The sequence below is a fragment of the Peromyscus maniculatus genome, chromosome 21, assembly GCF_049852395.1.
Source record: "Peromyscus maniculatus bairdii isolate BWxNUB_F1_BW_parent chromosome 21, HU_Pman_BW_mat_3.1, whole genome shotgun sequence".
Classification (NCBI taxonomy): Eukaryota; Metazoa; Chordata; class Mammalia; order Rodentia; family Cricetidae; genus Peromyscus; species Peromyscus maniculatus.
The window spans coordinates 61,878,105-61,904,721 of NC_134872.1; the positions used below are offsets into that span (position 1 = coordinate 61,878,105).

Sequence of the window (26,617 nt, forward strand, 5' to 3'; positions counted from 1 at the left end):
TTTAGGAGTGTTTTGCAATAAAAATCAGTGCATAGTAATATTCCTTTCCACTCAGATTAATATCATTTAACATTTTTTGAAAGATTCATGAATCTCTGTCTCAAGATGACCACCAGGCTGACTACATGTATATGCTTTCCCAAGCAGCTTAATCCTTTATTTCTTCTTCATTTTTTTTTATTAAAAACATTTAACAACAGCAGCAACAACAAACAAAAACAAAATTTCTTTTAGTGTTGGAAACTCTTTCAATTTATACTTTTATAATTAAAAAATGCAACCTTTGGAACCCGTTAGTTATTGGTATTAGAGAAATAGTGATATGTTATAAAGCACATTCACTATAATTTGGATACTTTTTAAAAAAGAGATTATAAAATAACCTGATGTCTTAAGCATGTACTATATCCTAAGAACTCTTGAAGACCCTTTAAATTCTTGGAGTATACTAAGTGTGATAGCTCTGGACCTGTGGAAATTCCATCAGTTTCAAGTCTCATGGCCTGGAGCAGGAATCAGGTCTCCCTGTCGCTGCAGCTTCAGCAATGAGGCAACCTTGTAGGACTCTCATGAAGGTTTTACAAAGGATGTAAAACATTTAAGAGTGGACCACACAGACAAGAGCCACTGAAGAGGAGGTAGCCAATGCTGTTTTTCTAAAGCCTCCCCCCTCCCCAGTAACCCTGGTAGGCAGCAGCCATTCCCTCCACTTCATTGACTAGGACTGGGCTGAAGCACAGGAGGCAGTTTGCTCTTGCAAGGGGTAAGTGAGCTGAGTCTCCAAGTCAGCTCAGCATGTTGCTGTCTTAGGTGTAATCTCAGAGATTCGGAAAGCATCCTGCTATAGACTGCTCAGGGTTTCAAATTATGCTCCGTTCAGATGGGAGAAAAGAGGGCAAGGAGGGGTTATGCATCTCTGTAGTAGGCCCCCCACTCTCTAGATATTGAGTACCTGAAACTATTTTGCAGTACTACAATATTTTTAATGCTGGCACTCATCCCCCCCTCCCCCAGGACAACTCCTAGACAGTGATCGCTTTCTCTGTGCCTCCTCAACACCTAACACACTGTCTGGTAGTTAGCAGAGGCTTAGTGAATGTTAACTGAATAAATGAAATGAATTGGGGTGGCATGTAAGCAGGGAGGCTGCCCGAATCATAGAAAACTACTATAAATGTTATCTTCTCCTCCCATTAAAAACATTTCTCCATTGGAAGGAATATTTACTTTTAATTTTTTTTAATTATTTTTTTAAAGATTTATTTATTTATTATGTATACAGTGTTCTGTCTGCATATACACCAGCATGCCAGAAGGGGGAACCATGTCAGAAGAGGGCATCAGATCTCATTAGGTGGTTGTGAGCCACCATGTGGTTGCTGGGAATTGAACTCAGGACCTCTGGAAGAGCAGCCAGTGCTCTTAACCTCTGAGGCATCTCTCCAGCCCATTAAAATTATTTTAGTATTGTGTGTACACATGTATGTCTGGAGGAGGGTATTTGCATATGAGTACATGTGCCTGCTGTGGCCAGAGGCACAGAATGCCCCCTGGAACTGGAGCTACAGGTTGTTGTGAGCCATGGGTGAGCCTCAAGGCATATTGGTGACAATGACTTCAGGCAGGAGCCCTGCCTTCTCAGTCTCATCCTGTTATGCATTCTCACCCCCTCCAAAAGTGGTTTGAAGGAACTGACAAGTAGATTTGCAATAAACTGGTGATTTTCACTTTCAAATTTAGAAGTGTGAACCACAGAGTTGTGTTTGAACTATAGGGAAAGAGTCTGAACTATAAAGAGAAGATGTACTACTGTGTATGGATTCTTTAAGCTGCTGTGAATTGTTAGAGAATGTCAGAAACTTTCCTAATTCAACTTAGAGCAGAGGGCCTGGGGAACCTATGCTCACATGAATTAGAAACAAGTTTGGGGAACCACCATTTCCAGCCTTAGAAGTTTTATAGACCTAGACTGCCTGGACAAACCTACTGCTAGGTTTGTTCATTAGTGCTCTGTACATTCATTCACCTCTCTAGAGTGGCCTTTTGAAAATATCTTTAGAGAATGTAAGTAATCATATTGATAAAAATATGTATGTTGAGGGGGTTAAGCTTAATTCTTAAAGTCATATTGTGAGGGGCTGGTGATTAAGGGGCCATACCAGGTCAGAGTGGATCAATACATCCACAAGACAGAGCTGGCTTCCCCAGGAATTATGTCCATATCTGGGTCCAAATATGTTATAATTTTTTATCTGTTTACTAGTGGGAAGTAACCTGTTACCATCTGACAAATAATTTAAAGGTGAACTATGTTAGAAATATTTGGGATAGATTGATCAGGTAGAACAAGTTTCAAGGTCTATACCTTCACACCCCATTATTACGTGCATCAAAACATTAAAAGTTAGAATGCGCATATAGGAGACAGAGTGTTATTTTTAAAAAACTCTTTCTGAGTCTGAGTCACCCCATTTAATGTAATGTTTTCCAGACCCATCCATTTTATTCCAAATTTCATTTTTCCTTATGGCTTAATAAAACTCCTTGTGTCTACATACCCTGTTTCCATTATCCATTGTGTTGACGGATACAGAGGCTGGCTCTGCTTCCTTGCTAATATGAACAATGTGATAGTAAACAGAGGACATGGAGTGCTTTGGATGCATGCCTAGGAGTGGGAGAGCTGGGTCATGCTATAGTTCTGTTCTGAATCTTTTGAGAAATCTTCATGTTTTAAAGACAATTCATTAACAAAATATTAAAACTGTATATGATCCCTGGGTAGTGTGCAAAGGAAAAAGTTTGACAGGACAATGCTTTCAGGAGTCCACAAGGCAGCCTGGCAAGGGTAAAATATCCAAGGTGATCATTGTATTGTAAATCCCACTCAGGGAGAAGGGTAGCAGGGACCTTGACATAAAGTCAAACTAGTCCAGTCTGAATTAAGAAGAGGGGACAGGGAGGTATTCTGTTCCTTGTTGACAATCCCAAATTACACATATATGTGTTAGCATCATGAAAAAATTAAAAACAGCCGTTTTTGTTTGTCTGTTTGTTTTGGATATCTGTCATATCTGTCACTATCTGTCATATCCCTGTAATTGTTTATGTGCTGAAAAGGAGGAACACCAAATGGTCAATAAGGGAAAAATAATGTTCGAGTGTTCCCTGCCCCTCAAGCTTCAACTCCTCCTTGTGATGACTACAGTAGTTACAGAGCTAAGGAAATCACACAGTTCTGTGTTGCAACTTTTCTCCACTAACATATCTTTGTTAACACTATGGCTTGATGTGTGGATACAAGGCACAGCATCTGCTTAGGGAAGCTGCGAGCGGTTGCCATAGAGAGTAAATGGGGGAATAAAAAATGAACAGTTTTCTTCTAACGATCTCAGTAACACAATGTGATTTAATTTGTTTCCAGCTTTGTTCTTACCATGAACTCTGCCTGGCCTGCAAATTGCTATGTGGTTCAAGCTGGCCTTGAACTCACAAAGATCCACCTCCTGAGTGCTAGGATTTCTTCTCAGTGTTTGGTTTTGCTATTACATAACTTGTTGGTTGTAGTGAGGCTTAATGTTAGATCTAGGTTTTTACTGTGTTTGTCACTGGTCTAGTGGGTTTATGTGTATGTTCATTCTTCTGTGATAACATAACAGATAATTGCTTGCAGGACTACACACACACACACACACACACACACACACACACACACACACAACTTACTTTATGTAGTCACAGGAAAGGGGATGCTGTACATAACACATACAAACAGATACAGTTTATTCTTTTGGTACCTAAAGGATTAACACAGTATTTGTTCCTTAAAGGACACAAAAGACTCAAATGTGAAGATTGCTAAATAGTTTGTTTAATTTTTTTTAAAACATATTTGGTACTTTTGGTTAAAAATTTAGGTTTCATCAAAATATAGATTTCATGATAGGTGACCACAATGGAGCTGCCTAGATATTTGTGATTTAAGCAATGAAGCTGGATTCTTTATCATTATTTTGTGGCATACACACTGAGTTACTACTAAACAAAATCATTTTCCTTGGACACCCTTTCAGCATGAAAGCATCCTCCACCATTATGACAGATAAAAATCACTAAGTTGCACACTGACATGCATCGTACATTGTGGGACCACAATATTCACTTACGCAAATGGAAAGATTGAACCAGAAGTTTCCATATTCTGGGAGGCCTCTATAATTTCAGAATATCAGTTAAGAGTATTGAGCTCTGTCTGTGCATCACAAGAGTACAAATATGTTGGAGAAATTTACCATATATTATACCCAATTATGTCAGCAGGCTATGAATCACATTCAATTATCAAGCTGCATAAGTGCATTTATGTGATACTTAAACATCATTAAGTTTGTGCTGAGCATAAGCTATGTAGATGGTATTGTTTTAGTGACTTCCAGCACCAATATAAAATTCAATGCAAAAATGAAATTTTTCATCTTGTTTATATCTGTGAAAAGATATCTACTAAACACAGGCACACAATGAATCAACACTAGCTACCGGAAAAACTGAGTCTGAATGTACCACAGAGACCCTCAGGACAGGAAGAACAGCACAACATAAGCGAAGTCTCAGACTAAGCCTTGCTAACTAGCCAAAGCATCCCCTTGGGATTTCTACAGGTAGTCATTGAAGTAAAACTGGACCAAAGTGGCTTAGGTTAAAAAAAAAAATCAAGAAATTGGCATTCCTACCTCTCAACGAACTGGATTGACAGGCTCACTTCCCAAGTTATCACTCCCAACTGTTAGAAAGAGGCCTTTGCTTGTCTAGAAAACATCAGCTGTGCACATCCTTAGAGGAGTAGTCAGAATGCCAAACCATCTACTTCCAACCGTGTATAGAGGGAGGATCCTAATTTCAGAACTGTGGCTTCCTTAAATAACGATCACACAATGGCAGGACTACATCCACAGAGCTAATTGTTTGAGTAGTTATAAATCAATCTTGAGTTCAATAATTAAATTTATGAAGTAATTCAGAGAGACTTACCTCAAAGTCAAGGTCAGAATACCGTGATTTTCTTCTCTGTTAGTTTGTTTTCAGAAGAAGGAGAAAAGCAACAAAGTTATGTTTAGTCAGATAAACCAGTGGAAGTCATTACATTCTATGAAAATAATCCCGCTCCTCTTTGTATTATACCATTTCATTAAGATTATTTTTCTGATTTCAAAAACAGCTACATGTTTTCATTTTCACCCCGAACTTCCACTAAAATGGAAGGCTGGAAAAACACAGATATTCTCCACCTTGAGTTCTAACATCAGTTGCCAGGAAAGCTGCTTCTTAAGCAAAAAGCCCATCTATATTCAGTCTTGAAAGAGATTCTCGTTTTAGCAAAAAACCACTTTGAAGGCATGGGGGATTAAAAGTTGTATCAGAAAAATAATCTAGGTACTTTGACACCTCCACCAACAGATATCCAGATTATTTTCTAAACAGGCTCTTGCTATGTAGCTCGGGCTGTTCTCAGAATTCAGGATTTTCATGCCTCAGCTTCCAGAGTGCTGAGACCTCACTTCATGTCAGGCAAACCCAGTCTGCCTGTCTGTTTAGGTTCTGAAGTTCCTGTGTCAGTCTTGCACAAATTTCTCAGAACTGGATCATCTCCTACCCAAGTCCTTCTGGTCACTAGTTCTTGGGAGCTAGACATTTTTCTTTTAATCCCTATCTGGCCAAACCACAGATATTCCACACCCCAACACAGTGTCTCACAGTCTTTCTCTCTGACTCTAAATCTGTTAAACAACATCCAAATCTAGTTATAGATACACACGCATTGATGAAATAAAGTAATTAGGCAGTGGGCTTGATAAAATCAGGAAATAGGATCAAAACAAAATGAATGTAAACTCCCGAGAGGATGTGGTTTTTATGATATTAATATGGGGGTTGGATTTTTAGCATCTGCTCCAGGGAGCCACGGATTCTTAAAATGGTTGAGGTGTAGAGGGAGAGGAGTCTGTAAATGTATACAAAGATGCTCGCATTTTTAGAGTACAAAGGAAACCTCTGCCATGCCCCTCCCCCCCTTGGAGGGGGTGGGGAAGACACATATGGGAGACATGCAAGCCTTTTGGGCAGAGTGTGTTTTGTTTATCCCTACTCACAGCTCAATGCCCATAACCTTAAAGTCACTAGCCTCTCAGGGTTCAGTCCCACTGCAGACTTATGGCAGATCTAGTTGCTATTATGACTGTCAGCTCGCCAGGAAAGACAAAAAAGCACTCACGAAATGTGATTTTCTGCAGCTAGAGCTAAACTTGGCATTATCAAACCAGCACCTCCTGGGCAGCCTACCCTCAGAACACGTGTCAGCAGACAGAAGGACTAAAGGGGGAAACCGGGACAGCTCTGACGGAATCTCATTGTGGTGAAGCTGCTGAGCACAGGGAATCCAGTTTGGAAGGGATACCCAGGGGAGGGCAGAAAGGAAACGCCTTACTGAAAGAGGAGCTCAAACGGTACGGTACGCGCTCTCGTTTCTGCCGTGCCTCCAACAGCATGCTACCTTCATGATGGTGACATGCTTGGGGGAGGCAGGAGTGTGAGAACACATCTAAACAAATCTGGCTCGGCACTGCTCTTGGTGGTAGTCTGTAGACTGAATGTCAGGGCTTTCATTCTTCTATCCTATGGATGCTTTGTCTTCTTGGCACTGCTATTCAGCAAGGCTTCTTTTTTCCCCCTATAAATACGTGTGTTAAGCAAAACTCTTTATAATACAGAAAAATCGAAGCATGGAAGCATCTAGTTAAAAGCAATTACTATGAAACATTTGTCTCGAGCCTCACAGTCCTTCTGAAAATGAAATGGTGGAATCTTAGAAGAGGTTCAGTCAGCTAGAAGGAGAGAGCCTTCTGCTGCACGCACTGAGGGGCTCTCCATTGCCAAAGGTGAAAACAACCATATGTTACTGCATTTGTTTTGGATCACAAGGCAGTGCTGCCTAGGAACTGGAGATTTCCGATGCCTACATGCTGAAGAGGCTCCATGTTGTAGGAGCTAGGGGAAAAGATAGGAAAGAACCCGAAGAGCCCCAGCAACAGATTCCAACTCAGAATACCAATGCCACCCATGTCAATGTGAGACATGGCAAAGAAAAAGGATGCTCCTACAAACAGCGCTCTCTTCCTCATTTCTCCCCTATTTAATTTCATTAAAATTAAATGCAAACAAAGGGCATAGCGGGTCTGGCAGTCTGCAAGATTAGATGAAGGCATGAGCAAATGAATCACACAGATTTTAATCAAGACCTGGTGGGGTGGGGTGGGGATGGTGACCAAATAAATCAGGGAGGTTTAAAGATCAGCTAGTATGGGAAATGTGTCAGATATTTCAAATCCAAAGGAAATAAATGTGTGTGTGTGTGTGTGTGTGTGTGTGTGTGTGTGTGTGTGTGTGTGTGTGATTATTCACTTCCTCACAATACTGGGTGTTGCAACCTTGTGCATCTTACAAAGTGATTTCACATTTGAACATGCTAACCTCTCTGTGGAATGGTTGCGAAAATAGTGTTATTTTATAAATGAATGTTACTAAGAGCCAATAGTTTGACCAACTCACCCAGGAGGTAAGCAAGTGAACTGTGGTGAAAACTCAGGTCTGATTCTAAGCCCATGGTTTTCCATGTGATGTCTTACTAGCTCACACATGCAGGATACTATTTGACAAACAAGATGCCTGTGATATTTTTTATACTGTTCTGGAACTGAGCAAGAGTCACACTAGATAACCCTGACAGGCCACAGGCCACGAGTCACAGCAATGGTACTAAGATTCTTTGGAAGCATAAAGCAAGAACAAATGGATTAACTTTTCCAGGCAAATTGTATTTTGAAGAAGAAGAGGAGGAGAAGGAAGAGAAGGAGGAGAAGGAACAAGAAGAAGAAGAAGGAGGAGGAGGAGGAGGAGGAGGAGGAGGAGGAGGAGGAGGAGGAGGAGGAGAAGAAGAAGAAGAAGAAGAAGAAGAAGAAGAAGAAGAAGAAGAAGAAGAAGAAGAAGAAGAAGAAGAAGAAGAAGAAAGGAGTCAATATGAGGATGCTTATTTCACAGAAAATCTGTGTTGGGTAAACAAAAAATGTAATACCATTCAACTAGGCCAATTATGAACAATGCTACAATAGCAAACAGATGCAACAATTGCTACCAAGATGTTCAGTTTATCTTATGTGTCAGACCCTGACACACTGGTACTATGAGGGGGGAAACCAGGAAAATCCCAACGCATTTTGTTGTTGTGTGTTTCTCCCTTAGGTGCATATATATGCAATGTTTGGGAAAGTCTTTTGAGGCTGAATTTTGCTGAGATGGTGACTCACATGTTTACTCCAATGTTCTTGTGTGCCTTGCAGAATGCCTCTGTGAGGCATGAAAGTGGTTAGAGACAGTGCCCGAGTTTGCTTGTTTTGTATGTGTGTTCACATGTGTGTACACATTCCTGTGTGGGTATGCATGTGTGTGGAAGTTAGAAGAACTCAGGAATCTCCCAGGTACTGTCTGTCCATCCATAGTTTCTTTGTTTCCTACCTTCCCAGTGTTGGGGTTATAACCATGTGACACCGTGCCTGGCTTTGTTTTCAAGTGAGTTCGAGGGGCTGAAATGAAGTCGCCATGCTCACAATGCAAGCTCTTTCCTGACTGACCCATGCCCTCAGCTCTGACCATATATCTACCTATCTGACCATATATTTAAAGAGAATCAACTAAGTGTCCAAGCCACATGACTTTTTTGTTTTACAAATAATTTGATCAATAAAAAAATGTTACGTGTAAAATGAAAACAAGCCAATGTGATGTTGGTTTTTATGAAGATACAAATCTTTCCGTCTATGTAGCCTTCATTTCCAAGTAACTTGAAACACACTCTTCTCTCTTGTGCAGTTTCATTTTCAAAATCTGCCACTTAGAATTCATCACAACCGCGTGATGCTCTTAACACTGCATTAAAATTCTTGTCAAAGGCCTCTAATGAGCTCCATTTGGACAAACAGCAAGGTCGATTTTCCACCCTCAGCTCACTGGACTCTCAGAAGCTGTGCAAAGTTAATCACTTCCTCATTAAAGCCCTCATCAGCTCTCAGCTTTTTCTTTCCCCCCTTTTTCTTCTTTCATTTACTGTGGCTCCTTTTGAAATCCCCTTTGCTGGCTCTTTCCTATGCCTGTTCTTTCTAAATGTGGAGCTCTGAGATCTGCTGAGTCCTGTACGCTTTCCTGGATTACATGGCTTATCCCTTAGGTTTTAATACCATCTGTCATTGTACAAATATCCTTTTTTTACATGGCCTTTCTCATCACAGACAATACTAATAACTAGTCAACCAAGACAAAGGCTTCGAATTGCCCCTCCTTTATACATGTCCCTCATCTTCCATATTAAATCCATCATGGGTTGCCTATTTGATCTCTGAAAGGTAACTGTCTGTCTCCTCTTTGCTACCTACATGGTCACCTCTTTAATCCTCTCTTAATTAGCTGCATAGCCTTAGCATTTAGCAGAGGATATGTCACACCAGTTTGCAGCTGCAAAATGATTGGTGGAGGATTGAAGGAATGTATACGACAGGCCCAGAACTTCAACTCATCTGGCTTTTGTTTTATTGTTATTGTTTTAAAGAATAATCTGGAAGAATGTGGATAACCCAGTGATCTAAATACACAAAGAAAACCACTCAAAGCGGACTGATTGGCAGCTGAGAGAATCAAAACAATTTATTAGGAAGACATACCTTTACTGATAGAAGGGAGAAATTCTTTAAGATGATTTAAAAGTTGAAAAAAATGTGTCATGGTCTCAGGCTAAGAGGGCCACTCAGTGCACATGTGCCTAGAGAGGCCTCCACATGCAACTCTTGTGAAATGATGAATAATTTCTCAGAGGAACTATGTCATTATTTGTGTCACTGAAAATTAAACTGGACAAGACACTAGACGATTCACAGCAAGTAATGAATTCCATTGACTAATGAATGGCAATATGAACGCTATTAAAAGTTTCTATTACAAGGTGAGGAATGGACTCCCTCACAGGAAGAAAGCTTTGATAACAAATCCATTAAAAATAGCTGTGGCTACGAAGTCTGGGAATAATTAATTTTCTGAAATGGCTTTTATTCAAGCTAATTTTGTTTGTATGCCTGCATAAAAGATAAGATTCTCCAATCCAGGAGCAAAAACAAAGCAATAAAGATGGGAAAATTTTCCTTTTACCAGATCAACATGAGAAAAAAAATATATAAAATGAACCATGGCTTCTGCACATGGTCAGTTTTATCTGGTTTCTGTTTGAGACCCTACCTCCTGACGCCCAAGTGAGGCCATATAACATTTTTTCTAAATTCCCAAATGTTGACTTAGTAGTGTTCCAGTGTCTTTAGAGACATTCAGAGTGTGACAGTAATGACATCATCATAACACAGCCTTATATCTGAAGTGCTCCTTCAAATCTTCAAAAGGTTTTCCTGTAATATGATCCTCACACCAGCACGAGGTGATGTGACAATCACTATGAAGTGACATTATCACTAAAATACTTTACTTTTGATAACCATTATGGGGAGTGCTCTGTATTCTGTATCCAGCGGGAAAGCCTAGAATGGTATCTCATTCCACCCCATTTATAAATGCAGTGAGACTTATCTGAGATCGTATCCAGATAGATGGATACTTTGATGTACAGAAGCAGTCAGACAGACTAGAGTAGCAAAATTTTCTGTATGTAATAACATAATGCTGTACTGTTCTATCTAAACCTTTTTCCATTATGCAAATGTTTTGTTGATAAGTGGCACTTAGGCAAGACTTGACAGGAGAGCAACAGAAATCACTTCTGCATTTACATTAGAACATGTTCCTTAAGAACTCTGGTTATAAAAGTGATGGGGAAGCTGAGAAGCCACAATGGGAACTCTGAGGTGACCAATGGATTAGCAGAAGAAGCCAACCGATGCTAAGATGGATGGGCAAAGGAAGCTGAGAGCGGGACTCAGTCCCAGGAGTGGAGCACCTGGCAGAAGCAGGAAGTGTACAGGGGCACACAGCAAACGGAATGTCAGAAGCAGGAACAGAGTAGAGCTCTCTTTAGTTTTTATTTTTCCCCTCAAACCCAGACTCTGGCCAGTGCTTCATGCTGGCTGAATCCAGCAAGAAACCAGTGATACACAACCTGGGCTAACCCTGAGTCATCAGGGAAAAGGGGAAAGAACCAGTCCTGACCACACAGATGTAAGACATGCACAGTCACACGCTGTTCAATAAATTGTTAGTGATTCAGACTCAGAGCAAATTCTGCCCAACTTTAACTGACATCAATGCACATGTAAAATTTCAGAAAAAATAACCAATAGGTAGCAGTACTGTAGCACGAATCTTAAAAAGCTCTTATTAATAAAAACAAGCCTGGGGCCAGATATTGGGGTGAATGCTGGAAGATCAGAGAAGCAGAATAAGCCATGCCACCTCACCTTGCCAATTCCTCAGCTGATCCTGTTTCCTCAGACTGGATGCTTCTCAGCTGAACTGTGCTGCTAAAAGGCCTAAAAGCTAAACCAGCTGTAATTCCTGGTCCTCATGCCTTATATACCTTTCTGCTTTCTGCCATCACTTCCTGGGATTAAAGGTATAAGTCACTCTTCCTGGCTGCTTCCAGTGTGGCTTTGAACTCACAGAGATCCGGATGGATCTCTGCCTCCCAAGTGATAGGATTAAAGGTATGAGTGCCACCATTTTCTGGCCTCTATGTCTGTCTAGTGGCTGTTCTGTTCTCTGACCCCAGATAGATTTATTAGGGTGCACAATATATTGGGGAACACAATATCACCACACACTACAATTCAGAGGTTGTGCTGACCTTCCTTTAAAAAATATAATATTTTAATTAATTCTTTGAGAAATTCATAAAATGTATTTGTATCATATTCACTCTCCCTAATTCCCCCAGTTCCTCACTCTTCAATCCCTCCCAACTTCATATCTTCTTCTCTCTTTTAATAGCCCACTGAGTCCTACCCCTATATTTGTGTTACCGCTATACTCACGAGTGTGGGACCATCCCCTGGAGCATGATCAACTTATGAGGGGGGCACATCCTTAAAGAAAACTGGCTCTCTGAGCTCCCCCAGAAGTCATAGCCCCTCAGCTAGGGCTCAGGGCTTATGAGCCCCTCCACACTGCAATGTTGACTGGTTTGATCGTGTGTGGGCAATCACAGCCGCTGTGGATTCATGGTTGTAGCCGTCCTGGAATGTCCCGAACTGACTTGCCTTTTTATAAGTAAAAATGTACTTATAATTTTTAGACAATAGGTCGAAAGGACCACCTTCTAAAGTTTAAACTAGTGCTTAGGATCACAACCCAGCCTTGTCATTGTTGAATCTTTCTTTGTCCCCTTCCATACTCATGTACACATCATGCACTCGATATATTCAGTTACCTGAAGGCGACTATTTAGAGTGCTGAAGACCATTTTATCTTCGCCCTAAGTGAGGCAGTTAGAGGACATCTTGGGCTAGGCCACTTATGAAAACTTAATATTACAAGTTTTACATGATTTTACAAAGCTCAAATTCTAAGAATTTTCCAAGCGGCTTAACAGATTCATTCTGGGAATGACCAGAGTTGGGGGCGGCACCATGTAACAGAAACAAAGGCACCATGTAATAATGGGCATGGAGAAAATCGGGATACTCTTTTGTGCCAAGGAACTCCATGAATGTCTTAAACATTTACGCCCAGTAATTGGGGGTTAGGAGAACAAGCTCCCGTGGAATCCGGAGCCTCTTCTGATGGTGCAGCCACAGTCGGAGCCGGCCCCTTCCTTTGATGCCTCTTGCTTACTTGAATACAGGCTTCCACCCACTCACCCTTTGGCTTTCTTCTTTGCTACCTCAACTTGTGCATTTGCTTGTGTGCCGTTTGCTCAGGACTACTGAATTCTGGGCTATTGACCAGCAGCGTGTGCCCTTCCGGAGCTCCCCATCACCTCTTTTGGAGGAGAACTCCTGAGTTAATGTCACAGCTTTACAGTACATCTATGAATAGGGCATGCAACAGCTTGTCATGTTCTGCTGCACCAGCCTTCCAGGATGAATGTTCCTGCATAGTGAACCTCTTGTTTCATTGGGAGGGGCCAAGGACTTGATAGCTTTATTTCTTAGATACTTGCTCTGTGTTTTTGAACAGATGCCTTCACTTGGAAGATTATAACTTTTCTAAATGTTGTGAAGATTAATTACTTCATGTTTTTAAGGTGATTTGAAGATCTACTAATGAAAAATTCTATATAAATGCCATTTTTTATTATCCACTTTATCATGTATATATTCTCTTTCAGTTGTTCCCTAAAAGATCACCTAAGCAGTTACAATTAAACTTTTAAAGAATGAACAAGGAACTAATTTTTATTCTGAATTTCCTTTCTTTTCAAAATAGAAGCTTTGTGATCTCCAAGTCATTAAAATGTGGATCTTTTGTCATATATGTGTATATATAATATTTATGCTTAAAGTAAGGATATGGAAATTTGAAATTAAAAATTAAAAAGTAAATTAATCAATACTTGGAAAATACACTCTATTGTTCAAGTACAAAACACCTGCATACTATCAACCTTAGTTAGGTTTTAGATGTTAAATGTAAAACATTTCACAACACTCCTATTATTTTAGTGCAATTCCACTCAGATTTCTTTAGTAATTTAAAAATATTCATTATATAGAAACAATGCCCCCACTATCCTGATTACTTTTGATGTTATATCCTTATGTATACTCTTACTCAGTCCTCTTAAGCCCCTTTGCAATTTTGCATGAACATTTTGCAGCTGATGCTTATGTGGTCATGGTTGTAGTAGACAAGTTAATATCTGTGATATAAAGTTCTGATGGGGTAGCAGGAGCAAGTCTACTAGTCAAGAAAACTGAAGATTTTGTGCGGAGGGCATGACAGCTACTCTAGAACAGAATTTGCTTTGCCGTCCCTATCAACACCTCTGATTCTAAGAATTCTTACATAGATTTCTGTCGAAACCCTCTTCTAGTTGAGGCTGATCCAAAACTTAAGACTTTCTTCTGGAGTATATTTATATTCTGGTTTTGGTCTAGAGTTTTCTTGTTCTACTTGAGAAAACTAGATCTATCTACATTTCATGATCCATTTTAACTTAGACAGAGTGAAAGGGATGGCTTTGGGGAATCTAGAAGAGCTACTGCCTTTGGGGACTTTCGCATCTTAGAAATACATTATCAGAATAATTCTGATGGAAAGGCCATCCAACAAATAACAGTGACTTTTATCTAAATAGTGACTTATGCAATAATATAATACATTAAAACAATTGCATATATGTGATAAGTAAGAATATATTTTTTATATAAACTATATATCTTAGCAGTAGGCTTATAGCAAGACTTCAGGATACAGGATACATACAAATCAGTACCAGGGTAATGGGATACATCATTAGAAAATTAGATAGTGGATTCTGTGAATCCTACTTGTTTAATTATAATACAGCGTGAATGGTAATAATTGTTAGTAACCCTCTACTTTCTTGGAAAGGAAAAAGATGAGAGTGGTATAAATGTTTACTGTTGATGGCCTTGTGCAGGGCAAAGGCCATTGTCGGCTCCTAGTCCCGAGTCTTAGTATACTTAGAATATATACTTTGAATACTTAACAGTTAAAGACCAATACTTTTAATGGTCACCATTCCATAGGATTAAGAACAAGACATTCATTCTGAATAATACTGATTTGATATAATAATAATGTTTATAACCAGTGTTATGGTACTACTCACAGAAACATTTCAATTTCATATTAATAGATTGCCTTGTAGAAAAAGATTTAGATTGAGCTTTGAATTTGCAACACCATTCAGTTTTTATTTTATATTGGAAAATGCCCTATCATATCAGTGAAACCCCAAGAGGACCCTGCTGTATTTTTATGAATGGTTCATGTTGAGTCCTAGTATGAGAGAATTAAGACTGATTAGTATCACTTTAAACACTTTGGACTCTACATTTTAATAACATCTTGAACCAGGAGATTCCAACGTACCACTAGAAAACCTGTAAGTCCAGAATCTTAATAGGCACCTATCAGAAACTCTGCCCAAACTAACATGGATCTTCCTAACACCAACATTACATGAATCAGCCTGTAGGCCCTTCAACTCTCATGGAACCAGTTAACCTCTTAGGACTCACCTCTAGAGAACTCATAGATATAGTTGATCCAGTTTCGCTTCTTGACAGCCCTACATTATCATCCAACTCGGAGGCCATGAAATTCTTCACAGCTGTGCGGGGCTCAAAGGGTAAACTCTGCATATGTTCCTGGGGTGCAAGATGCTGATCTAAGTTCATATTGAACTGGTCCATTACAGGGGGATTCATATTGAATTCAGGATTCACTTTGTAGTGCAATAGCCTTTCATGCGGCAAGGTTTCCATGCCAATATTCATTTTGCTTTCTTCTTTCATTGATGGCTGGGTATTTACAGAACTTCTAGGCATCACAATATAGTCACTTTCCATCATTCTTTCTTGAGGGTGGACTATGTCCATATCAGTCCCTCTTAAATTGTCATCCGTGCATAAGTACACAGTTCTCCGCAATTCAGTGTTCTCTTTTTTCAGACATTGACTGCTCAGCTCATTCATACTCATGGGCATGTGCAGGCCCGTGGGCTGTTGGATGATGACTTTGGAAATGACATTTCCAGGCAATGTTGAATAGCTTAGCCCTTCAGGGTTCGTTCCCTTTTCTTCCTCATCGTCATTTAGAGAGATCCTGGAGAGTGTTCCTGTTATTGTTGCTGCTCGGCAAGGACCAATATCCTTATGAAGCACTGCAAATTAGACCACAATAGTTAGTAAAAAGAAAGTATTTCTTTTTATCACTATATACTATTATTTATCTTCCTAGGAAACACTCTTAATAAAGCAAAAGAAAAGCAATCTTTTAACAAATTATTTGCACTTGTTTCTTCATAATCCAGATTACTGAATTCTTATTGATTCTCTGATGCTGGCATAGATCACGAGCATTGAGAAAGCATATCTGAAAGTTGATTAACTGGCTTTCAACAAATCTCAATGTCTTGCCAGGAGAAAAAAATTTTGTATTAATTTTAAGGCAAAAAGTAGACTGCCAAAGAAAATTTCTCCATCATTCTACTTCAAAACATTTCTCTAAAAATACAGTTTTGTTCACACAAATTTGTTACTTTCATATAAGTCTTTCTTTTAAAGTTTTATAGAAGTTTTGTTCATTAAAACAGATTCTTGAGGGATGGGTGTGGTGGTGCATGCCTTTAATCCTAGCACTTGGGAGGCAGAGAATGACAGATCTCTGTGAGTTTGAGGCTAGCCTGGTCTACATAGTGAGTTTCAGGGCTGCCAAAGCTATATAGTGAGATGGTCTCAAAACAAAATTGTTGTAGGATTCTGACCAAGCAAAGCAACTATTATAGAAAACTTCATCATGTATAGGTAACTATAGAACATTTGTTTTTAGAAGCATGAAAACTTTCAGAGAGGCTGAATTTTGCCCATTATTGTCCAAGTTTTGAACAGAATCATAATTATGAATTAGCACAGAAGTTGAAAGCCAGGAGATTATGAATATCTTTTGCTACTATGAGGAAATGAGGAAATGAAGCCTTTGAAATATTCCAAAGCATGAACCACTCATACAACACCTGTTATCTTTAGAGATGCTGTATCTAATCTGGTACTATTGTCTCTTTGTTTTCTATGCCATACCATCATGTTAAATATTCATATATATGTTTTTCATGAATCCACAATGTGGTTGTAAATTTTTTATATTTTACATTTTTATATATAAAAATAAGAAAAGACTAAGTTTTAAGATATTATTTCTAAATTTGGCATGGTGGTAGTGTGTAATCATAGCACTTGGAAGGCTGTGGCAGCCTTGGCTACCTACACATTGTAAAAGCAAAAGTAAGAAAAAAGTAAAACTCAAACCTTTTAAGATAATAAGAGAGCAGTAATACATTGCAATTTCTAGAAATAATTATGAATTAAACATTAAGGGGTGAAGTGTATTGACTAATTTAATAATAGTCAAAATTAAAACAATATTTAAAGCATTTCCAAATTCACAGAAGAACAGTTTTAGTTCCTAACTTTACACAAAAATTAATTCAAAATCAAAAGCACTAAAATTTAAATACATATTCTGAGAACCTATTGCATTGTAGTAGGGATGTGTAGATGGTTTCCCACTTTTATTAATAGGTTGTAAACTATGACGGAAACCTTGGTAATGAGTATTGATTTCACAATCTGGATGCAAGATACATTTAGATTTTTACTGTATGCTCCCTATACATTAAATATTTGATAAGTGTGATTATTTTTATGGAGTGTCCACCGTATGTGAGAGATGAGCCTGCTTCTTCGATTTGGTTAAAATGTAAACAAGCTTTGAATATAAACTTCCTACAAATGACAATAGTGTTGAAGCCGGACCTTTGAGATAAATTATTAAGTTGTGAAAATAAAAACCAAACCACACAGAAAGCATTCTGAAGAGTTAGCACAAGCAGATGTACACTCTGGCATCTGTCAAAGTTTAGAACAGACTGCTCAGAGCCCAGGAACTGAGACTTTAAAATTCACTACAGCCAATACATACAGACATCTCTTGAAAAACTCGGAGGGAAGCACCTGATGAGCCCAACTAAAAAGGGCATTAGCTAAAAACGAAAACAGATTGTATATTGTCAGTTGTTTCTTAATAACAGAGTGGTGCTAGTCTGTGTTGAAAAGGCTTAACCTAGTCTCCAGTACAGACTGGGAAAAAGGAACAATCTTCCAAACGACAACATTGTGCATGCTGAAGGGCTGGGTAGTACAGCTCTGGAGAGAGGGTCTGACATGGGAGTTTTCAGCACTCACAATGCATCAGAGTGACTTGAATGACTTCTAACCCTGGCTACTGTGTCCCAGGCCCAAAGTTTCTGGACTAGAAGGTCTAGGTAGGTCTTCAAAACTGCATTTCTAAGAAGTGGCAGGTGGCACACTGCTTGTTTGAGTACCACACTTTGAGAAGTACTGATTTGACATAAATAGCTGTTAAGGAGAAGACAAAAGTGTCTGTTCTCATTCATTCCTCTGTCAAGAACTCCAAGGAATGCATGAAGAGAGGCAAGGAAGCTAAATTGAGGATGGGTGATTAGGAATTAAATAGATACCTAACCATTAAAATAAGTTTAAGCCTCCCGACACAGCCAAATTGTATTCTATAAATGCGGAAACTTGTGCCATGGTTTGTAAATTTTAGAGATCGTAGAAGATGGATAAGGTTGCTTTCTATAAGAATAGATAATTCCTCCTCCCCTCACAGGCCCACTATGGGTTGCCAAATCATAGCTGCTAGCTTACGACTGCTGTGATCATACCTAGAGTGTTTTGATTGAATTCAAGATTGGCTTCCCATGTGACTGTGGTTATGGCAAGAAATATGATCTGCCATTTGCACAGATTGTAATGGCTCTGAGTTGAATCTGAAAACAACACATAAGGGAATCTGGAAGGTACGAAGTGGGTGCCTTTCCAGGTTCTGCAATAGCTGTCATGACATTTAACTCCTTTGTGGACAGTTTGGATGGAAATTTAGAAGGCACTACGTCAAAAATTCAATGGCCACACAATCTCCAATAGATGCTATCCTGAAAGAAGTTAAGATGACAGTGTATAGAGACAAATGCAGAAGTTTATTTTTTTTCTAGGAAAACATACCAGAAGCATAACTTTTACATAAATCTTAGGAGAATCCCTGACAGCACCCATAAAACATTTTAGAGGTTTTAGATGACAAGCTGACACTTGTCCTGAAGCACAAATCAGATGTGAGTGTAGACCACATTAATACAAGAAAACAGCCAACTGTGATGAAAGCTGGATGTGTATGCATACATGTGTACACTATAATTTAAATTTATTGACAAATTGGGGGCTATTTCAGCACCAGGCCTTGGAAGATGCTATTAGAAATGAATGATGGCACATGGCTGCTAAATCTGAAGGCAAAAAGCACTCTGATTGAACTAACTGATATTTGATTTCAAATATTTGGATACTCAGATGAAATATATATACCCACTTTTAATATGAAAAAAGCACAGAGAAAAACAAATAAAAGGTAAAATGTGGCACATTTTTATATGCTCTGGGAGGCAATGTCCTAACTAGGGGAAAAAAATATCCAAAATAGAAAATTCGCAATTTTCTTTAAAACTTACAAGCCTCTTCTCTAGTGAAAAATCTGCCATGGCTAGAGGACAGCTACCATTAAAACACACACACACACACACACACACACACACACACACACACACACACACACACACAGACACTGGTAGTTCACCTGTAGTGATTCACACTCTTTCTATGATAAACAAAGCAGCTACAGTCAGTTGCCTTACAAGTGTTCTTATTCATGAGGATGGAAGTCTATGGCATGTCTAGTGCTTTCTGCTGCTATGATGCTCTCCACCATCCATTCCTTATTCTTTCTCAATTCTCATTCCTTCTCTGTACCCTCTGTATATAGATCCCTGATGTTACATCCATTGGAAGATGCCACTATCTACCCACCTGAGTGTGATGTACAAAGCACCGCCCTTTTTAAACATCACAACCCATAAAATGATTTCACATCCCTACAGATTATAGTTAAAAGGTCAAAGAATTCTTACCAGATCGACAAGCAATGTCTACATCCTTTTCAAAGTCTGTCTGTAACAGGAAATAATAAGGCACAGAATCATTATTTAATGAAGATTTCAAATGTTATTAACATTCAAATTTTCTGAAGCTTATAGATGTAATGGCTAGCCAGGATCAGTTTATTGTTCTGTGCAACAGAAGATTCTCTAGGAATAATCAGAATGTTCTAGAGACAAAATGGTGAATAAAACCCATGGAAAATGGCATAGTTTTGATATGGTAACATAATACCACATAAAAGTGACAGAATTTTAGCTGTGGCTGGTGGTTCCAGTGGTCATTTTAGCTACTTAGGAAGATGAAGCCGGATGATTACATGTTCAAGGCCTACCTGAGCCAGAGAACGAGGTCAAGGTCTGTGAGACCATGCTTGATCTAAAAGTTTAAAGGGGGTGGGGATAGGGATATAGCACATAGCTTAGCTGGTAGAGTGCTTGCCTAGCATGCCCAAGGCCCTGGGTTCAATCCCCAGAATGGAATAAAAGGGTAAGTGGTGGCATACCTCTGTAATGTAGCACTTGGGATGGTGAAGGAAGGAGAATCATAAGTTCAAGGTCATCCTTGGCTAAATGATGAGGCTAGCCTAAGCTACATGAGATCTTGTCTCAAAATTAAAAAAAAAAAATCGGGGGCTGTAACTCAGTGGGTGAGCTTATAGGCCACACAGGGCCTTGGTTCACTCTCCAGAGCTTCAAAAACAAAACAAAAACAGGACCAGAAATGGAAGGAAATAGCCTAACTTTAATAAAGCAACCAGAAGGTATGCTATTAGAAATATCCTTCAATAAATGTCTTTGTCTTTTGTATTTTATGCTTCCAGTTTCAGTGTGTTACCCATGATGCAATATCCTCTGATGTAGTTTTGCTAATGCTCACACCTGTACAGAATCATATTTCCTCTACTGTGACCAGATGCTCTCAGGTACAGAGATTAAAGCTGATAGTTAAACACCTATTCCTTAGGCCTAGAATCTTTGGGATATTTGGGATATTAGTACCACCTTCCCCCAAATTCATGTTTTAAACAAACAGCTTTTTTTTAATGGTAAAATCAAGTTAGCCTGTTGTAAGCAACGTTTTTCAATTATATCCCTTTCCTTATTAATATTCATTTTTATTACCACTTATGACTATTAGTACTATGTGTGTATGTAGATGCAGACGCATGTGGAGGTCAGAGGGAAACTTGGTGGTTTGGGTTCTTTCCTAGTGGATCCTAGGTATCAAATCCAGGTCACTGGGTTTGCAAAGCAAACACCTTTACCTTTATCTGGCCAGCCCACCATCAGGATCTGAAACAGAGATTTTTATGGCTCTCTGATTTTTGTAAGGAACGGTGTATTATTTCTTACCTTACACATTACTTAGCTATACTTTTTATGTTCCCTACTCCAAACATGTTAACAATGGAACATTTATGCTACAGAACGCTCGCTCCTCTTCAGTCTCAGGTCTGCTCATGTTGTTAGTTGGTTGTTTTCTTTTGAGACAGAATCATGCAGGGCAGTCTGGAGTGCCCTTGAGCCGGGGGGTGGGTGGTGGGTGGTGGGGGTGTGTGTGGTGTGTGTGGTGGTGGTGGGAGGCTCCACTTGCCTCTGTCTCCCTGACAGTGCTGGCATTCCAGGCATGCACCACAACACCCAACATGCATTTCTGTTTTGATGACAGTAATTTTATCTTTTTCTAAAGTTTGACAAAGTGTTTATGCCTACAGCAGCCTTAACTCTACCAGTACTCTGGGCTCATGTACAGTATGGAGCCATCATCAGAAGGGGGCCTTTTCTTTGTGTTTTAGTCTCTTGGTGTTTTCTTTAGGCTATACAGGGGAGCCACCATCACCTGGGGGTCACCTTTAAAGACACATATTTAACTGCTCTGAGTTGCAGCTACTCTAAGGATCCTAGTATTCAACTAAGTATGAGTTGGGAGAGGGGATACAATCAACATCTGCTTTATTAAATTCTCAAAAATTCATAAAAAGAGAGAAAGGGGAAAAACCTACAACACACACAGGAAAAAAAAAAAAACAAATGTGAAAGTCGTAATGCTCATGTGTAAAATTCATCTTGAACTGAACTCCAGACAAGATGAAAATATTCTCCACTGTTGTACAGAGCACCATTCTAAACACCCAAGGGAGTCAATGGCGGCAGATCCTTGATTCGAAGGCAATCCAGAAAGAATGTTTATTGGACGTCAAAGTACCAAGTATTTATTTTAAATGTTTGTTTTATTATTTATGTATTTGTGTGTGTGTGTGTGTGTGTGTGTGTGTGTGTGTGCGCGCGCGCGCGCGCGCGCGCGCGCATGCGTGTGCGTGTCATGTGTGCAGGAGCACATGGAGGCCAGAAGAGACCATCAAATCTCTTGGAGTTGGAATTACAGGTACTCATGAGCTGTGGATGTGGGTGCTGGGAACTGAACTCCAGTCCTCTGGAAAGGCAGCAAGTACTTTTAACCACTAAGTCATTTCCTAGCTTCCAAAGTATAAGTCTTGAGGAACTAATGCAGAATTGTGATTTTAGACGATTTTATTAACAAGGAATTTGTTACATATACATATACATTTTTTTCTTGAGAAACCATGACCTAATTATCAACCTGAAAGAAAATAAAAACTCACCATGATTTGAGCATGCCCATTAGGAAAAGAACTTGAAGAATCAGCATTGATTGGATCCTGGCAGTTTCTCAACCGGCATCTAAATGCATCTTGAACCTGTGGGAAGGAAAACAAACCATCAATTTTCTTTTTTTTTTTCTTCATAATAATTAGATAATGTCCATATAGCCTCTCAATTATGAGAAAATGCTATCTTTGCTTGCACTCATCTTGTTTCCTACCTGGACTAGAACTTGCTATGCAGATCAGGCTGGCCTCGAGTTCACAGAGATCTACTTATATCTGCCTACCAAGTGCTGGGATTAAGGCCAGTACTACCATGCCTGACACTGTTTACTTCTTAATACAAATACAGGTGTACTTGGTTTGCCTCACTGCCCAGGGTATTTATCACTTGCCATCACCTACCAAGTTAGTACTGGAACTCTTGAGAGAGCATGATGGCCATTTCTGGCTTGATCCTTGGCATTGTTACCATATGGTGGTTTTTCTCCTATTGTTACAAACCACTGCATGCTGGTGCGTGTGTGTGTGTGTGTGTGTGTGTGTGTGTGTGTGTGTGTGTGTGTGTGTGTGTGTGATTTATTATTGTGTGAGATCCACAACAGATTTAAACATTTTAAATAATAAAATCACTCAATAATCGTTTGACTAGAATTGATTTAGGATTTTTCCTTTTCTGACTCATGTAAGAAACTTGTGGGAAGACTATTCCTTTCTCTTCCTTTATGTCTGCATCCCCAGACCAAAAAAAAAAAAAAAAAAAAAAAAGGAAATAACAGAACAATATAAAACACATCTCTTGACTTCTGGTTGATTGACGTAGGAAAGATCAAAATTCTTTAGCTCAGTCAGACTTCCTAGACCACCCACCAAGTCTTGGATGCAGCATCAACTATCACAAGGAGTTTCTAAGAATGTCACGTTAATTGTTTTCTCGCGGAATCTCAGCAGAGGCAAAGAGCGGAAAAGGGAACACCACTGGTTGTGTAACAAAAGCAACTGCTGTTTTCTGACACCTCGGCATCAGAATGCACATCCCCTTTCTGTGGTCCCTTAGGCTGCTCTCAAGTTGTTGGTGAATATGTTCACAGATGGCTACTTATCCCAAATTAATGGCCAAGTCATTTTTTAATACTTTGTTTGTATGCCTTCATGTGTTTGATATTCTCCTTCTCATCTACTATAATCTGTTTTACTGTTATTAAAACATAGGTTTCCCCTCTATTGAATCACTCTTATAGAGACTGCAGGGTAAACACATGTAGGTCTTCTCTTTGAAAAGCACAGCTATATACCATCCGGTCTCAGTTTTGACGTGAGATGTATAAAACATATATGTTGGCCAGGAAACAAACAGAACAACACAGAACAGAATGGATCAGAACCTGAGTCCATTCGTTTGTTTTTGTCTCCTTCCTGCCATTTTTGAGTCATCAATACTCTCCCCCAAACTGCAGTTTGGGTCTGGAATGTAGACCTGTGTAGTCGCTCTCACAGACTGCCTGCCGGCCCTATAGAGACCTGCGCACACATCATCATCTCTCTACCCAGAGTTCTCTGCTGGTGGTGCAGCCAGGATCTGTGAAGTCGGACTAAGAGTCTTTTGATGGCTTCCATTCTACAGTGCTAATATTGTTAATCTCAGAGTCCTCCAAAAGAATGATCAGTTCCCTAATAACATTTCTTTGGTCCAACATATCAATTAAGAGTCCGGTTGGACATTAATCTACTCTGTTTCCTTTTCCGAAGACTCAGATGAACAGAAGGACTGAATCATCTTGCTTCTCCCAGTGAGGCAGACAGACCCAGGACAGAGCAAAAAATTCTTTCATCATGAATATTTTCAGGAGATTCCTTTTTAGACCAAGAAGTCATTATAGGTTATAAAATAATACATCAACAAGAGAAAACTGGTAATGAGTTCAGTGTTTACCAGATGGCCATTCTTTTTCTGTGATTCTTTAATCTGAATTAGGGAAACCACAAAGTAAATGTGTGTTGTTGTTGTTGTTTTAAAACCTTATAAACCATTGTCAGAAACACAGGGTCAGGTTAAACTCTGTTTATAACCCAAGGCAACAATTAAAGTACATTTCATAAAGGAAAACATACAATACATTAGGAACATTGTCTTTGGGGAGTGTGCCACATGAAGATTCCCTTTAAACCTACTTCTAAATACCAACATCTACAAAATATGAAACACTGCTGTGGGAATGAAAGTTTCCAAGTAAACTAAATCAGCAGCTCCCCGTTTTGCTTCCACTGACTACGTGATGTTTCCATCGATGTAGATGAGAGGTGGTTTGATGCGTACTTTCCTTTGTTGTTACTATAACAACGTCACCATAGTGTTAGCGTGTTGGACCATGGAATTTTGGCTGACCTAAATCTGTGTTCCTGGGTCCCTGTCACTCATATTTGGCTCTAGAATAAACTACTTCTCTCCTTCGAAAGGGTGAGAGTTGTGTGTTTGAACTGACAGGTGCAATGGTAAATATTATTTTCTCTGGTCCTTGCTAAGTGTTCTTTATTTTGAAGCCATCGCCAAAAAGTTGTCAAGGATTTTAACAGCTGACATTAAACAACATGGAAAAGCAAATTTTCTATAAATTTCTCTTCCAAATCATTGTTTGGTTGATTGAAGGATATATAAAAGAAATCTCCTTTTCAACACATACACTTAGACACACGCACAATCAATACTTTTGACTGCACAACTCCCAAAGCGACAGCAGGCTAAGGGCAGGTCTACACTGGAGGATGACGTCAGCTTTACAGGTCAGTCAGTGCTGTTTGGAAGAGAGAAGATAGAAAAGCATGCAAACTTTTCACTATGTTTAAGGTCACTTTAAGGTTCTTACAGGTGTCAAATATAAGAATTAGATTCCGAGACATTTTTAGTGCACAACTCTCACTCATAAGGATTTCAGGAGAAATTTCATTTCATTCCAAATGCTTTATTTGAATTTTTTTTAAAAATCTAAAAACACACTGAGGCTATCAAGATGAATCGGCATTAAATATCTGCTCAACACCATGGGAGGAGATGTTGAGGCAAGATGCACTTGGCAAATCTCCTTACCACAGAGGGGCATAAGAGAAGATAGTATCTGGAAAAAGATTCAGTCAAGTGCAAACATTTTGATAATTGAATTAGGTAAACAAAGAGTTTTATCCTTGGGGAATTAATGTGAATTATACCAATGACAAACTGGAACTGCTTAAAATTCAAGTACTAGACAAACATGAAAATAAATAACAAAAAGAAAAAACAGGTCATTCTATGCCATTCTAAAATTAAAGTCCCCCTGGATCTCCTATACCAACATTATATTTACGATGGTGAGTAGCAACTGTCCTTTATTTACTATTTATAGAGGACTAATTACTTAATTTAGTTAACAGCTCTTTTTAAAACTGTTAACCTTAGTTTGTTACTATATATTATCATTACAAATCTGAGTTCCTGTGAAATTAACATTTCAAAACCTTTCTGGAGGCCAGTAAACCCAATTTTTAAATGAATCTGTGTGGGGGGGAACCATGAAATATTTAACATTAATTATGCCACACTTCATAACGAGATTATAAAATGTCTTCTCTTTGAAACATTCTGAAATAGGTCTGTCGTTCTAAATGATGACCAGATGGGGCTAAAAGTAAGAGGGCGCAGCAAGGAACAGATACGTCACTACCTTTAAAATATTTAGGGGACTTTAAGGAAGCCTGATGGTCTGTGAGGAGATAAAGGAAAGAACAGAAGGCGACATCTGAGAGCCATCGGGGCTGTCTCTACTAAGGTACAGAGCAGCGAGGAGGCTGCTTTAGAAAATGCCTAGAGAGACAATTGGTCTTTCTCAGTGCATATGGTTTCCTGGATGAGATCTGGGTTCAAAGGAGTTTGCAGGGAAAGTCTAGCTCCTGCCTCTCCATCATGGGGTGAGACATTTGGGTTTTCTCAGCAGCAGCAGCAGAAAGCCGAGAGCTTCTCAATTGGTCCTCACTCTAGAGGCAGCTGGCAGAGAATCACTGTGCAAAGTCCATGCCAGATTTAGAGGATTGCGGGAGAGGGGCACCCAGCACATTGGCAGTGTTACAAATCCGCGAAGCCTCGCCGGGAAGAGTTCCACAGTTTGGAAAGGGCTCTGGATTTAGCTGCTGAACTGCTCAGACCCCAAATCTT

General features: G+C 39.3%; 1 protein-coding gene across 4 annotated transcripts in view; it reads right to left on the reverse strand.

The window, feature by feature from the left end:
- The window catches only part of Adgrb3 (adhesion G protein-coupled receptor B3), a 732,632-nt gene that overhangs the window by 10,863 nt on the left and 695,152 nt on the right, over window positions 1–26,617 (reverse strand). For all 4 annotated transcript variants that reach the window (XM_076557962.1, XM_042265766.2, XM_076557963.1 and 1 more), the window contains 4 exons: window positions 22,429–22,524; window positions 19,775–19,814; window positions 15,249–15,892; window positions 5,032–5,067 (listed from right to left, as the gene is read on the reverse strand). In XM_076557962.1, coding sequence (XP_076414077.1) covers window positions 5,032–5,067; window positions 15,249–15,892; window positions 19,775–19,814; window positions 22,429–22,524 — 816 coding nt within the window. The remainder of the gene's footprint in view (window positions 1–5,031; window positions 5,068–15,248; window positions 15,893–19,774; window positions 19,815–22,428; window positions 22,525–26,617) is intronic.